Source organism: Lepus europaeus, chromosome 10 (assembly GCF_033115175.1).
Source record: "Lepus europaeus isolate LE1 chromosome 10, mLepTim1.pri, whole genome shotgun sequence".
Taxonomy (NCBI): domain Eukaryota; kingdom Metazoa; phylum Chordata; class Mammalia; order Lagomorpha; family Leporidae; genus Lepus; species Lepus europaeus.
The window spans coordinates 92,197,248-92,212,420 of NC_084836.1; the positions used below are offsets into that span (position 1 = coordinate 92,197,248).

A 15,173-nucleotide genomic window follows, 5' to 3' on the forward strand; every position below is an offset into this window, starting at 1 on the left:
TATGTAATTAAGTTGAATTATCACTTTTAACCTAATTGTATTCACCACTACTTAAAGAAGCCATGATTCCCAGAAGCCACAGAAAGACATATACATATTTTAGTATTTGCAAGTAAAAAAAAAAAAACTTAAACTGAGCAATTTTCATAAAGAAAATCAATATGCATCACAAAGATATAATTATGGAATTCATCTTTTAGTTCGTAATATATCTGTCTACAGTTGTTAATTCACCAGCACACAATATTGATTCTAATTTATTTTTTCTAGACCATCTCTGCTCCATTGTTCTGTAAGTGACCCTATGGACCCTACCTTTCAGCATATTTATGCAACCCTACTTAATGAGCCCTCCAACACCTTGAATTTTCTGGATCTCATACCTATTATTTCAGTGGCAAACTTCTGACTTTAATTAATCATATCCTTCACGACTCAAAGGAGATGATCAGAAAAGGTCACTCAGTCATGCACAGCCCACTGCTGGTACACAACCTCTTCAAGGTCTCCACGTTCAGAGAACTTCAAAGATACACAAAACAACCTTTGGGAATCTATTTCGATATTCTTACTCTCAGGCAACTTTCTTAAGTCTTCTCAAAATCTATTCCTAAATGTTCCTCTGACTGTAAGTATAGAGAAATGGAAACCAATAGGTCACCTGCTCCAGAAAAGCCCATTCCTGGGTTAGGACTGAGATTTAAATACAATCTGAAAGGAGATGTTTGTCTTCCAAGATGCGCCTTTTGATTTCCTAGTATCCTCAGCGGTAAACACTAGGGTCTAATTAATGTTATTAGAAGGAATACATGACATCCAAATGCAATTTACTTAACCATTAAAAATAGGCCAGTTCCAAAGCCCAGAGTACCATACCCACTTTCTTGTGTAATTCAGGAGTAGGTTAAGTTAACAAGGAAGCTGCTCTAGGGCTGGAGGAAGACAGGGAGAGAAGACAGGGTAAGAGGATCTAAGGGGAGCAAACCCATTGAGTCTCTGCTTGAACTCATCAGTGACATAGGAAACTAAATGGCACCTGATTGGAGGAGAAAGGAGAGAGGGAGCAAAGCCGAGGTTGGAGGATGTGAAGGTGGGTGCAGCCTTCTTTAGGAAGGGGAACTGTGAGCCTCCAGCAGCTGCGGCAGGGAAGATTCTGTCAAAATCCTCTTAGTCCACCTGTGCAAACCACACAGACTCTCCCCTCCTCTGCCTGGCACTGCTTCCCCACCCAACATTATATACAGAAGATAGCTGTCTCACTCTTAGTGATAGCAGCTGTGGTTAATTGTGGGTTCCCGATGGTGAGTTCTGCTTCCACACGGCTAGAAGTCTTTAAAATTTAGTACTGGAGAGGTGCTTCTCAGAGATATTTGTTAAAAACTAGTGATACTGTACATTTGAATATCCTGCCTGTGCTGTTTAAATCTCCTTTGTGTTGTAATCAGACTAGGACTCAAATACTTAGAAGGTATTCCTTTTTTTGGGGGGGGGGGGTCATGGAGAGACTGAGGCATGCCACGGCAATGAAGCAGTGTTTTAATTTTATTTTTATTTTTATTTTTTGACAGGCTGAGTGGACAGTGAGAGAGAGACAGACAGAGAGAAAGGTCTTCCTTTTGCCGTTGGTTCACCCTCTAATGGCCGCCGTGGCCAGCGCGCTGCGGCCGGCGCACCGCGTGAAGCAGTGTTTTAGTTTATGTGTCCAGTGGGTCTCTTTTCTATCCACTCAAAGAGATCTGCATGATTTAACAAAGAGACTGGTAGATTCTCCATTTTACAGATTGAGAATACTGAGGCATGGAGGGGGCAACTCTGTTGCTTACCTATTCATGTCAACATGAGAAAAAGATGTCACACATGCTGACGTATAGCTCATAAAATCATGGCTTTAGAAATTTCCTTTAAAAGCAAAAGGACACGATACATATGGTGGCTCAAGGTTTGGCACTTCTTGTATGAACCTTAGTTTCCTCAAATGTACAATGGCAAGAATAGGAAGATGATATATGCAATGTGCTTTGAAGCTGCTTCATAATTTAGTAAGTGCTCAGTAAACGCTAATTGCTATTTTAAAAATTATGTTTGTCAGGAAAAAGTGTTTAATGCCCTTCTATGGTTTTAACCTTCCTTTGTTATTTTAAAGTTTGTAGTAACTATATTTTCTGGGTTTTTTTTTTGAGCTTCCTATTAAAAATACAGTTTCTACAAACTTTAGGAACATATCCTAGAATAAAGCAGGCACTCAACAAATACTTGGCTGGGATTTATAATGTTCTAATGCTATATAATCAGTATTTTTAGAAACTGGTCATTCTATAGATCCTCTATGGTTCATATCATGAAGGTACTTCAAGAAGTTCATAGGAAAATGGAATTATGGGATAAATTTATTTTGGTGCAAGAAGTTTTTGAAATCAATGCATAGTTTTCCAACAAAAACATTTCCCATGAACTTTTTTGACAACACTTCATAGCCATGGATTTCAAAAGTTTTTGAACCAAAGTAAACATATCTTTTAAAATTGTGTTGTATTTATTTTGAGATCGAGATCAATGGACAGCTGGTGTTCTCCAAGCTAGAGAATGGGGGCTTTCCTTATGAGAAAGATCTCATTGAGGCGATCCGGAGAGCCAGCAATGGAGAACCCCTAGAAAAGATCACCAACAGCCGGCCGCCCTGCACCATCCTGTGAGCACCTGCGGTTCCGGGGGCACTGGGAGCTCCCCCACCTTTCCCCTGACTGCTCTCCTGGCGTCTGCTCTGCCCCTTTGGATACAAGGAGGGAGTAAAGGCTCAAGGGGTCTTGAGAGCAGGAGAGAGACGCTCGCTGTGGACACGAGGTCATCGCCCCTTTCCAGGAGCGGAGCCCAGGCCCAGCCCCAGCCTGGCAGCACCTGTCAGATGGCACAGTAGATCTTATTTACTCCCCCTCCCCCACAGCCCTGGGCCGGGTCAGCTATGGGCAATAAAGAGGCACTACAGAAAAAAAAAAAAAAAAAAAAAAAAAAAAAAAAGAGAGAGAGAGACAGAGGAGAAGGGAGTAGAGAGAGAGGGAAAGAAGGGGAGGGAGGGAGGGAGAGGGGGAGGAAGAAAGAGAGAGAGAGAGAGAGAAAGAGAGAGATCTATCTACTGGGTTACTCCCCAAATGCCTGCAAAGACCCTTGGCTAGGGCCAAATCAAAAGCCTTGAACCAATTTGTATCTCCACATGGGTAGCAGGAGTCAAGTACGTGAACCCGTATCTCCTAATCAACTTTTGTATTAATCTCTAGTTGATAACAGCAGATACATTTTTTCATCAATGAAGATTTGCACTCACAAATTTTAAAATGTGAACTTTAAACAATTAATATGTAGGGTGCTCTTAGGATCACTCTTCCATCACAGTTTTTTTTTTTCTTGAAAATGTGTGATCTCTATGTACTATTACTTTTTATTCATAAATTTTGTTTTCAAATATAATGGATGAATATAAATATTTTGAAAAAAAGTAAGTAGGAAATAGTTGGGGAAATATTGGCACAAAATTTTACTTTCCACATACTGGTATATAAAATAGCATTTTGTTTTCTGATATTTAATATGATATAATAGAACTTTTCCTATGTTAGCACTTTCCATAAATGCAAAAGTGTTTTATTTTTATATCACCTGTTATATTTGGGAAGCTAAAGGGACCAAACTAACAGTATCATTAATATAATGAGAGCTAAAATCTATGCTTATTTTTAAAAATGATCTTTTTATTTATTTGAAAGGCAGAGAGACAGAGACATGGAGTTACAGAGACAGAGATCTCTCATGTGTAGATTCACTCCTCAAATGCTTGCTAAAGTTGGGGCTGGGCAATCAAAGCCAGGAGATGGAACTCAGTCTGGGTATCTCATGTGGGTGGCAGGAAACCAAGTACTCAAGTACTGCTACCTCCGAGTATGCATTAGCTAGCATGAAGTCAGAATCAGGGGCAGAGCTCGGATTTGAACCCACACACTCTGATATGAAATACAGGTGTCGCAAACAGCGTCTTAACTGCTGCATCAAATATCTGCCCCAACATTTTTTTGAAACTCTGGGTATTATGTAAATATTTATCTCTTTTTTAAAATTAGTTGATTTGAGATAGAGATGGACAGAGGGAGAAATAACTTCCACGCACTGCAAATCACACTGAGGCCCAGAGCTGGAACTCAACCCAGGTCTCCCACATGGGTGGCAGGGCTCCAACTACTTGAGCCATCACCTGCTACCTACCAGAGTCTGCATTAGCAGGAAGCTGGCAGCTGGAAGCAGGAGCTTGAGACAGGGATTGAACCCAGGTACTTCCAATAGGATGTAGGCATTCTAACTGGCTTCTGAACCACTGGGAAAATGCCCCCTCCCAGATCTTTTTAAAATAAATCCTTTTCCTAAGCAGGAAGCTCAGCTGACATGCTGAGGAAGATACAAGTTGTGAACTGGCTCTCCTAATCCTAAAACAGTGAAGTACAAATATGTAATATTTTCATTTTTATTGAATTTTTAAAAAAAAACAAAGCCTAAGTCATATATTCTTGGCTTCATTGTCATTTTCATCCCTTGAGAAAAATCTGATATTCTATTTGTGGTATAAAATGTTTCACAGTCGCTCTTAAAACAACCAGGACAGTAAAAAGAGCAACAAAAATCCAGGGATGCTCCTAACCGATGATGTTAAAGATGGTCTAACATTCACATCCGGATGAAGAGGACATTTTCAAGGTCTCACAGATACCTTCCTAGAGAAATTGGAAATGGATATAATGTGTCTGTTCTGCACCCCTCGCAACATGAACCTTAACACAAGGTCACGCAAGAACACCATCATCACTGTTGAGAGAACATGGACACAATCACACAGTTCCATAGGCTGTGTGTCTACTATCAAATGGCAAGCTGTCTCTCTCTAGTGTTATAGTCTGCAGAAAATAAAAAAAATAAATAAAAAGGTCATGTTTGTGATTAGAGAAAAATGTTCAAATACAACACAACACTATGAAGGCAGCTTAAAGATTCCTCCAGGGGCTTAAGCCAGGATGTAGGAATGTGCTAGACACTTGCCAGCCAAAGTATGGTCCATGGAAATGTGGCAACATCAGCATCTCCTGGGTGCTAGCAAGAAATGCAGACCATCAGTCTGCACCCAGACTTCCTGGATAAGCACCTACAGCTTAACTGATGCTGCAGTAATTTATATTCTTATTAAGCTTTGAAAAAACACTGAAATAGGGCAGTTTATGTAGAAGCACTGGAGGAACTTATACCTCTTATCAGCAGTGAATTTTTTCAGTAATTCTTCCATGTGATTCTAAACTGTATTGCTTCACAGATTGACAAATGTTGAAGGACAAAAACATTACAGATTTCACTGTAAAATTCTATTTTTATCATATCAGAAGTTTTATTCCTTTAAAAAACTTTTTGTTCTAAAATTTTTTAACCAATAAATCTTAATTGTACAATCGGAACTGTACATATTACATGCTGTATAGTGAACAAATCAGTGTAATTGGCAGATCCATTGATGGAACAAAGACATAAGCCTTAGCCATTCTTGCTCATAACCCAAAAGATAGATAAACATTGGAATTTATTCCTTGCCCTTGAATCTCAATTGGGTCTCACATCCTATTGCCTTCATACCCCACCACTGCCCTCTTTCACAGGTTCCCAAGGACCCCTAGGGCCACCTGAAAGACCAGTTGCTTGATCACTTGAAAGACCAGTTCCAGGAATTCCCTTCTGCCTGCTATACCTACCCCCCCCATCCCTAGTCCTCCTAAAATATAAAAAGGCCTGGCCCCTGGGGCCCAGGCCTTCTCCCACGTGTTCCATCAGTGTGCATGCTGGCAGTTGGTCACCCACAACTGCAAATTTATTTTCTTTGAATAAATTCGGTCTGACTGTAAATTTGTACACTGCCTCTTCTCTATTCTGTGCCTCTTTTCCTAACATCCTTCACTTCCAAAAATTCTTTTCCTAACATCCTTCACTTCCAAAAATTATTATTCCTTTCAGAGGGGTTAATTTTCAAGATTGTCTCCACTAGCTATTTTGAAATACACAAGCAAATATCAACCATAGTTTCCCCCATTGTGCCATAGACTTTTACTTTATTATTACAAGAATGCCTCTTGTCTCTTCAAAATTCACATCCTTAAAATGTCTTGAGCCTGTTTTCTTATTAGTGTAAGAGTATAATAGTGTCCATGACGCATCACCTTTGGCAAGTTAAAGTCCTCTAATTTCCAGGTTGTTGTTTGCTTGCCCAAGCATTCCTACGAGTGAGATAGTTCCAAGAGCTCTTGTTTCTACAGAATCAGGAAATACTGAGCTGTTCCCTTAACTCAAAATACTAGCTGGGAATAAAATGACTTCTGCCGGACTTTTAGAAGGAGGAATGTGGTAGGTAAAGTAAAGCAGAGTGGATTGAGCAGACTCCCTGAGAGCTCATTGGATCCCACTGGTTTTTAAGACACTTAGAACAATGGGAAGGAAAATAGTGCAGTGAAAAGTAAGAATGAAAAAATTTATCAGAAGTGGGAAGAAGAGTGAGTTTAAAAAAAAAAGATCAAGAATAAAGAAGGAATCAGTTTTGCAAATAGAAAAACAGAAGGAAGGAAAAGGTCACACAGAAGAACAGAATTTGTGTCAGGAAGAGAAAGCACAATGAGGAAAACATAAATATCAAAGAAAGGCAGGAAAGAAGGAAGAGAGAGCATGGGAGTGGTTGAGGACTTGAGCAGGAAAAAGATGGAGTGCAGAGAATTGGGGTGTTGAGAAATTTCACAAAGGAGAAATTCCAAGATGCCTGGAAACCAGATGGCCACACATCATCCTTCTCTCAAATGCGGCCCCTCCCATCCAGTCCTACCTGGCCAGAGGGACGGTGGTCACCACTTGAGAGCTTGAGGGTTGGGGGGAGTAAAGTTGGGGGAAACAGAGGGATCCTCATGGCAAGTTTCCGACAAGAATGAGGAGGAACCGTCCCCCTGTGTGGAGAAAAAGGGAGGCTGTCATTTTTGAGGAAATGAAATAGATTTCTAAGTCAGTTGGTGTTTGGAATTATTTGTATTGGAGGTCATTTGAAATGCATTCTAGAATACAGATTTAAAACCTCCACTGCCTTTATCGATTTCAACACCTTCAGTGTGGCATGGCACTTAGCCCAACCACAAGTACAATGGAACTGGCAATTGGGTTCTCCTTTGCTTCTCCCTCACCCTTTGTGGGCATCTGATGTGAAATATAATCAGAACTATCACTTCTGAGAAACTCTGCATAACCCACTACCATCAAGAAACTTGAGTAAAGATGGTGTTGATAGCTGTTCCGTTCAACAGTGCAGCCCAGTGCATTTGTGCTCCGTGGATCTACTTTTCTCCTCCAGAGAAAGAGATCTACTTTATGAAAATGCAAAGTTAATTTTGTCAGCTCTCTATGCAAATAATTCATTTCATAAATATTTAGTGAATACCACCTATGTGCCAGACAGGTGTTGTCCTTGGGTGTCTTGAACTCAAGAGCAGCAGCAAGCATCAATGAAGAGAACAGATAATACACTTCCTCTTGTGGAACTTCCATGGTAATGGTGAAAGAGCAACATTGAATGGCACACTCAGGAGAGAACTATGTGACCTAATGAGAAAAGATGATGAATTCTATGAACACAGAAAGTAGAGCAGAATATAAAGAAGGGAGGAGGCAGGGATGGGAGAGTGGTATAAAGAGGTTGCAAATTTAAAAAAAAGAAATCATGTAAAGACTCTTTGAGAAGAGAGATTTGAGTAAATACTTGAAAGACAGGAGAGAGGTGCCCAAGCACTCCCTTGGGAGTTGAGGAACGAGGGCATGCAACAGCCCCAGGTGGGGTTGGTCTGGCTTGTTGGGGCCTGCAAGGTGCCCAGTATAGCTTGAGCAGAGAGTAGGTCAATGAGTGAAGGAAGACAGCATGCTGCAGAGTGGGACGGCTCATGTCAGATCTTGTAAGTTTTTAACTCCAAGGCAGATGGGTGTCACTGAAGGCCTTGAACAGAGAGGCAACTGAATTTCATTTATGTTCTAAAAATGTGACTTCAGCTGTCATGTTGAGAATAGATTGTGAGTGGATACACATGACAGCAAGATGACCCATTAGGAGGCTCTTTAGAAATTGAGGCAAGAGATGATGGTGGCTTTAGCTAAGGTGGTTGCTTTGAAATTGGCACTTTAAGAATTATAAAGATGAATTAATTGCTTTACAATATTTTTCAAGTCCTAAGGATTTTTATTATACCTAATAGACAAAAATAAATTTAAGAATTTTAACAGCTCATTATATACTTCCCAAAACCTAGGAGCTACTTTTTTGGATAATATGTACACGTCAAAGAAAAATGGAAATAGATCCTTTTCAAACAGAGATAGAAGAAAATGTATTTCTTAGTCTATATACCAAAAACATGTATATACTGTTGGCTACTTTCTTTGACATGGATTCTATTTACAAGTATAACTTTCTAAGGCAAAAGCCATTGTGATACCAAAATGGTTAAACTTGCTAAGCCATCCTCCAACTGTATAAGGTAGTGTGTGTTTATGTATATGAATGTGTATATGTGTTTATTACATAGAAACATTAAAAAACTATCTGAGCCTTGGTTTTTATTACAAACTGAAAGACTTCTTTATCAAATTAAAAGATTCTCCACAACAGTGATTATAATAAATGCAGAACTGCTATCAATTGATTTTTGTTGACAGAAAATGCATAAAGAGGATTTCGAGTGGTTGATTTATTACACTAATTTGGCCTAAGGCATAATGCATGGAAATTAGAGAACATAACTTCTGCTCTTAGAAACTGCCTGCCTATTTCGAACTGGAACTTCAGTGTTTTCCAGTGTGGTGGTTATGTGCTGGCCCTTTTGTAATAACCTTTGCTCTGGTCTCCACACACTGCTTCAGCAAATATTTCAAAGCAACTAATTCATTTCCTCCTTAGATTTTCTGCAGATAATATTTCTTAGGGTTGATTTTGGCCATCGTTTCCTTTAAAATGCTTACAGACATAGTAAAATAAGGTCATGGTTTCTGGAGGTCAATTACATTTTTACATTCTTTGCTTTAAAAAGTATTTGGAGACTGTGTTTGCATATTTTATTGCAGTTTTATCAAAGCAGGGCTTAAAACAAACTACAGATACAGTTTGGAAACAACACATCTAACAAGTATTAGGAAAATTCAAGTAATCATGCCCAATGACAGACACATGGAAGTAGAAGTAAACCCAAAAGGTTTTCTATCCATTGTTGTGTGAAATTTTTGTTGATAGAGCAAGGTGGTCAGATGCAAGCCAATGGGATTAAAGCTCATCTCTGCACTCCACCATCACCTGAACCAGCTGCTCTAGTAGGTGGAAAGCCTCTTTCCCGCTCCTCTGCCTTCTATTCAATGCATAGATCTCCATACTCCTACAGAGTTTCTTCCTTAGGAAAGACAAATATGGATAAAGGAAGGGGAAAGAAAGTTTAGACAAATAAAATAAAAAGGAATCAATGGCAACCATATACATCTAAGTTGGAAGTTTATTTAAATCTCAAACTCAGGGTTGGACATTTTGCCTAGCTGTTAGGATGCTCATGTCTCAAATGGAGTGCCAGGATTTGATCCTTGCCTCTACGTCTTGACTCCAGTTTCCTTCTAAGGCATAGTCTGGGAGGAAGTGGCCATGGCTCAAGTAATTGGGGCTTTGCCACCCACATGGGTGACCTGTATTAAGTTCATGGCTTCCAGGTCTACAGGCATTTAGGGAATGAACCCATGGATTGGAGCTTGCTTTCTGTTGTGTCTCAAATAGATAAATAAAACTTAAAAATTAAATAAAGCTCAAATTATTTTGCCTTATGGAACCAATCAGCAACAGAAACCCATGAAGTAGACTTGGCAGTATCATGCCGACCTAAGGGCTAGCCTCTCTCAGCTCTTGTGATTTGTTTGCTTATTTATATTATAATCATATAATCTATTTTTAGGAGAAATTTAATGTTTTTCCAAGTAATAAATTCTCTGATTTTTATGTAATACCATGATGGGTTTGTAATATCCAACTTGACTCTGCTGTACTATGTTTCCCAGAGTTTCCCTTTCTGTATGTTTTTGGTTCTGGTGTGCTACCTGGGAGACTCCCGAGAGTGAGGGAGAGATGACTATGGGGGCATAGCCATTCTGTATCACACACATATTGTTGGCGATTTGTTGACTCACTTGGTTGTTGTAAAGCAGTAGTTGCGCCCACAATCACTTCCCTTTCCCCTTGAGTCTTCCTTCAGTTGTCTGACCCCTGGGCCAAGTGGAGGGGTAGGTGTGTGTATGTGTGTTCAGCTCCATGGAAGAATGGTTTGGCTTCTGCAAGGTATCATAGTCACCAAGCCTGCTCATAATCTTCCCTTCTGGACTTGCCTTCCTGCCATGGTCCAGCATTACATTGCATGATAGTCTCAGGAGACAGCAAACAGCCAGCTCCCACAGTCACATTGGTCAATTCTCTATAGCATACACAGTTTTTTATTGATTTAGTTCCTTGATTTGAATTCCAACCAATACAGATGCTAACAGATTCAAAAATTTTAGAAATTATGTGAGGGCTTTCTATGTCTAATAATTATTTGGGCCATCCTTCCCGCAAAAGACAAATAAAAAAAAAAAAAAACCTGAGTTCATTATAAAACACAATCTTATAAAAGACCTAAAATCCACAAAAAAAGTTAAAGAATGACCAGACCTAAACTGAAAGGAATACTGAACCTAGACAAGTATTAGGCAAGGATGCTGATTTTTCCCTAAAGGCCTTTGCTAAGGCTGAAATTTTGACTTCATCTTTTGACAGCCTTGAAGGGTAAGGAGCCTGTACTCCAGAATCCATGGCTTCCCAGAGGGCAGAGTCTCACACCAACTCTCTGCAATGAGCTGGGACACGCAGTTTATGGATTTGAATATAAAGCAAACCTGAAGTTAAAAATCCAGTGGATGGGTAGAATCACAGTTGAAACAATGAATTAATGCATTGGAAAATAAAAAGGTGTACACAGGGCAGCAGGGAAAGAACAACATATGGAAAATACTGAGAACAGTTAAAAGAGAAAATGGAGAAAGAAAATTCATTTAATTTTTATGCAAATATATTTATATCATAAACAAATATAATTCTGAAAAGGAAAAATTCATGTGTCATATGTGCTGAGAGGTTTTTTGGAAAATTTTATTTATTTTTATTTTATTTGAAAGGCAGAGGGTGGCACCGTGGCTCACTAGGCTAATCCTCTGCCTGCGGCACCGGCACACCTGGTTCTAGTCCCGGTTGGGGCGCTGGTTCTGTCCCGGTTGCTCCTCTTCCAGTCCAGCTCTCTGCTGTGGCCTGGGAAGGCAGCGGAGGGTAGCCCAAATGCCTGGGCCCTGCACCCACATGGGAGACCAGGAAGAAGCGCCTGGCTCCTGGCTTCAGATCTGCGCAGTGTGCCGGCTGTAACAGCCATTTGGGGGGTGAACCAACGGAAGGAAGACCTTTCTCTCTGTCTCTCTCTCTCTCTCTCTCTCTCTCTCTCACTGTAACTCTGCCTGTCAAAAAAAAAAAAAAAGAAAAGAAAAAAAAAGAAAGGCATACAGAAATAAACTAACTGAAACAGATACTCCATGCACTGGTTGACTTTGCAAATTCCAGGGCAAGGCCAGGCTGTAACCAGGAGCCCAGACCTCAATGCAGGTTCCCCACGTGAGTGGAAGGGAACCAAGTACTTGAGTTATGACCTTCTGCTCCCCAGGGATCACATCAGTAGGAAGCTGAATTGGAAACAGAAGAGCCTGGTCTTGAAACAGGCCTCTTAACGTGGATTGTCTGTCTTTCGAGTGGCATCTTAACCCTGTGCCCGATGCCTGCCAAGAGTTGAGGGATTTTACAAACTGCATGAAAGTTATCCATCCAGGCATCTCAAACACACATTTAGATACATTATAGAAAAACTGTACAAAATATAAAGGAAAAATTCTAAATGCAGTCCAAATGGAGGAAAATAATTATTTTCAAAAGAATCCCAGGAAAACCAACAGTGAAACTCTCAACACAACAACAAAACTAGAAGACTGTGGAACTTAATCGTCAATGAGCTAAAGTAAATAACTGCTGACAAAAGTCTATTCCCAGTGGAACTATCATTCCAGAATGAAGAAAATGTGGATTCCCATCCACGTTAAACAAATAAAGCCAGTTTGTGTGTGCACGTGCACACACACATACACACACTCACACATAATCTAGAAGTTGACCTCCAGAAGACTGCATCAAAAGAACTTCTAGAGGGCTGGCGCCACGGCTCACTAGGCTAATCCTCTGCCTGTGGCGCCAGCACACCTGGTTCTAGTCCCGATCGGGGCACCGGATTCTGTCCCGGTTGCTCCTCTTCCAGTCCAGCTCTCTGCTGTGGCCTGGGAGTGCAGTGGAAGATGGCCCAAGTCCTTGGGCCATGCACCCACATGGGAGACCAGGAGGAAGCACCTGGTTCCTGGCTTCGGATCTGCGCGGTGCGCGGTGTGCTGGCCGCAGTGCACCGGCTGCAGCGGCCACTGGAGGGTGAACCAACGGAAAAGGAAGACCTTTCTCTCTGTCTCTCTCTCTCTCACTGTCCACTCTGCCTGTCAAAAAAAAAAAAAAAAAAAAGAACTTCTAGAGAACACACAAAACAACAACCTCAAATGGCACAAGAAAGAATGTTTAGCATAGAAGTTTATGACAATGCAGAAAAGTCTAAAGGAACACTGATTGTCTGCTACTATAGAGTTATAATGTCTTATGGGTCTAAAAGTCTATAGGATTACAATGAATTTCAAAAACAAATTGAGTATTAAAACTATCCCCATATCATGGCATTACCCAGAAGGAAACTCAATAGGTTTTATATGCAAGTTTTATATGCAAGAAAATAAAGAGTAATGATATTTATAGTTCAAAAAGGCAATACTTCCCATTGATAAAAATGAAAATGAAATTTCTTCTATAAACTAACTAAAAGTAAGCTACTGTATAGGTCAGTCAAAACAACAATGAACCATAGTCTACGTGCATCTAGTTCTTGACCTGTGGTCTAGCTTCTATAAGAAGTCCAACAGGACCTCTGAAATGCTGTGGGCAAATGGAATAATAAGCAGATAGGTTTATTTTGATACAAATGTTTTTAAATCCATGCATAGTTTTTTTCATAATACGCAATTTCCATGAACTTTATTTTTTTAAGATTTATTTATTTGAAAAGTGGAGTTAGAGAGAGAAAGAAGGGGAGAGGGGGAGAGAAAAGGGGAGAGAGAGGGAGGGGGAGAGGGAGAGAGGGAAAGGGAGAGGGGAGAGAGGGAGGGGACAAGGAGGAGGGGGAGAGGGAGGGTAGAGGTTCTAAGGCTGGTGGGGGTGGGGTGGGGTGGGGAAAGGGAGAGTGAGAGAGAGAGGGAGGGGGAGGAGAGGGAAGGGGGAGAGGTAAGACAGGGAAGGATGCGGGGGGTGGGGAGGGGAGAGAGGCAGGGGAAATGCTTCCATCCATTGGTTTACTCCCCAAATGGTCACAACAACCATGACGGAGCCAGGCTGAGGCCAGGAGCCAGGGGCTTCTTCCAGGTCTCCCACATGGGTGGTGGGACACAAGCACTTGGGCCATCCTGTACTGCTTCCCAGGCACATTAGCAGGGAGCTGGATCAGAAGTGGAACCGTTGGGCTTGGAACCAGTGCCCATATAAGATGCTGGTACTGCAGGCTTGGGCTTTAACTGCTTGAGCCACAGTGCCAACGTCCTATGAACTTTTTGAAGATGCTTCCTAGGTAATGCTAAGGAACATCCACATTTCCCATCAGATAGTACAAGATTAGAGGAAGGAGGGAGACATGAATCATTTAAGCAAAAACAAGTTTTTACTTTAAATCCCCACATTAGTCTTTTCAACCTGAACACTGGGGAAAATGTCAGCCACATTTAGACTTGTCTCGGAGCCCAGCAGTAGGTCCAACAAGACTCACTTCACATAGAGATGAGTCACTCACCCTGTTACAAAGATGTCACAGGGGAAATGAGGAAAATCAGTCTATATTCCCCGGGCTGGAATGAAAAAAAAGAGCCAGAGTGATGAAATTTCTTTGGGAATAAATTAAAATGCCCTAAAGTTTCCTGGAATCCTCTCTTGATGATGCACTAAATTAAAACAGAAAACCTATGTTCTAAGAAACATCAAAGACAAATTAAGTGTCAGAGCAAAAGTAAATTATACATTTATCGACTTTTATGAGGTTAGGGAGACAGTTCATTAAAAAGTTCCCTCAAAAGATGATTCTTCTTGTAACGAAAGTCAGTAGCTGCAAAGTGATCAATAGACATTGCAAAGTTCGAAGCAGATACAGGGTGACTCCTGATTAACAATGTTTAATGTTTCAACAAGTGAAAATAAATCTCTTTGAAGTATCCAAGAAAAAGGCAGAAAGTCCTTTTTATAATGGATCAATTTAGAGTTGAGCAGGATCACAAAAGGTGTGGTTTCTCTGTACTCACAAACTCCTTCCTATTGGCTTTGCCAAACCCAGCAATGCAAATCCCAAGGAAATCTATTATGTCACTGTGTGGTAGGATTGTCAGTGTTTCTTGCATCTACCTCCCTAGTTCTTCAGCTATGCATTTCATTAGAAGGCACACGCATATGAAACAAAACTGAAAGCTGCATACACTTGATGGCTGACTCAAATATCTCACTGCTTAGGAAACATACAGCCGGATATTTCTGCAGAAAAGGAGCTGAGTATTCTCCTTACAGAGTGTCTATTGTTGTTTATAACAATACATTTCTGTGGATACCAACACACAACATGACTTTATGTCAAGTTGAGGACCAAAATACTTACCGATTTTTTGTATAAATTGTCCCAAGGGTACACTTACTTCCATTTTCTCCCAAGGCCCTAAAACATTACGTGCAAAAGGAAAAGACTCTTGAATCTCCTTTTTAATGGTAAAAAATGAGTTTCTCATATGAAAAGTGCCTGGCACATGCTAAAAAATGAGACAATCTAAAATAAAAGCTTTGGAGCAGGCATTGGTTCAGTGGTTAAGAGCTCACTGGGGCGTCCACATTACATTCCACATTGGAGTACCTG

The 15,173-nt window shown here is 40.6% G+C and overlaps 1 protein-coding gene across 5 annotated transcripts in view; it reads right to left on the reverse strand.

Moving 5' to 3' along the window:
- The window catches only part of PLCB1 (phospholipase C beta 1), an 848,015-nt gene that overhangs the window by 123,942 nt on the left and 708,900 nt on the right, over window positions 1-15,173 (reverse strand). Inside the window, exon 32 of one of the 5 annotated variants that reach the window (XM_062203875.1) lies at window positions 6,890-7,007. The exons of 2 other annotated variants lie outside the window; for them this stretch is intronic. In XM_062203875.1, coding sequence (XP_062059859.1) covers window positions 6,909-7,007 — 99 coding nt within the window. In that variant the 3' untranslated portion in view covers window positions 6,890-6,908. Of the gene's footprint in view, window positions 1-6,889; window positions 7,008-9,370; window positions 9,483-14,931; window positions 14,979-15,173 lie in introns of those variants that run through there. 2 more of the 5 variants (XM_062203878.1, XM_062203877.1) reach the window with 2 other exon arrangements.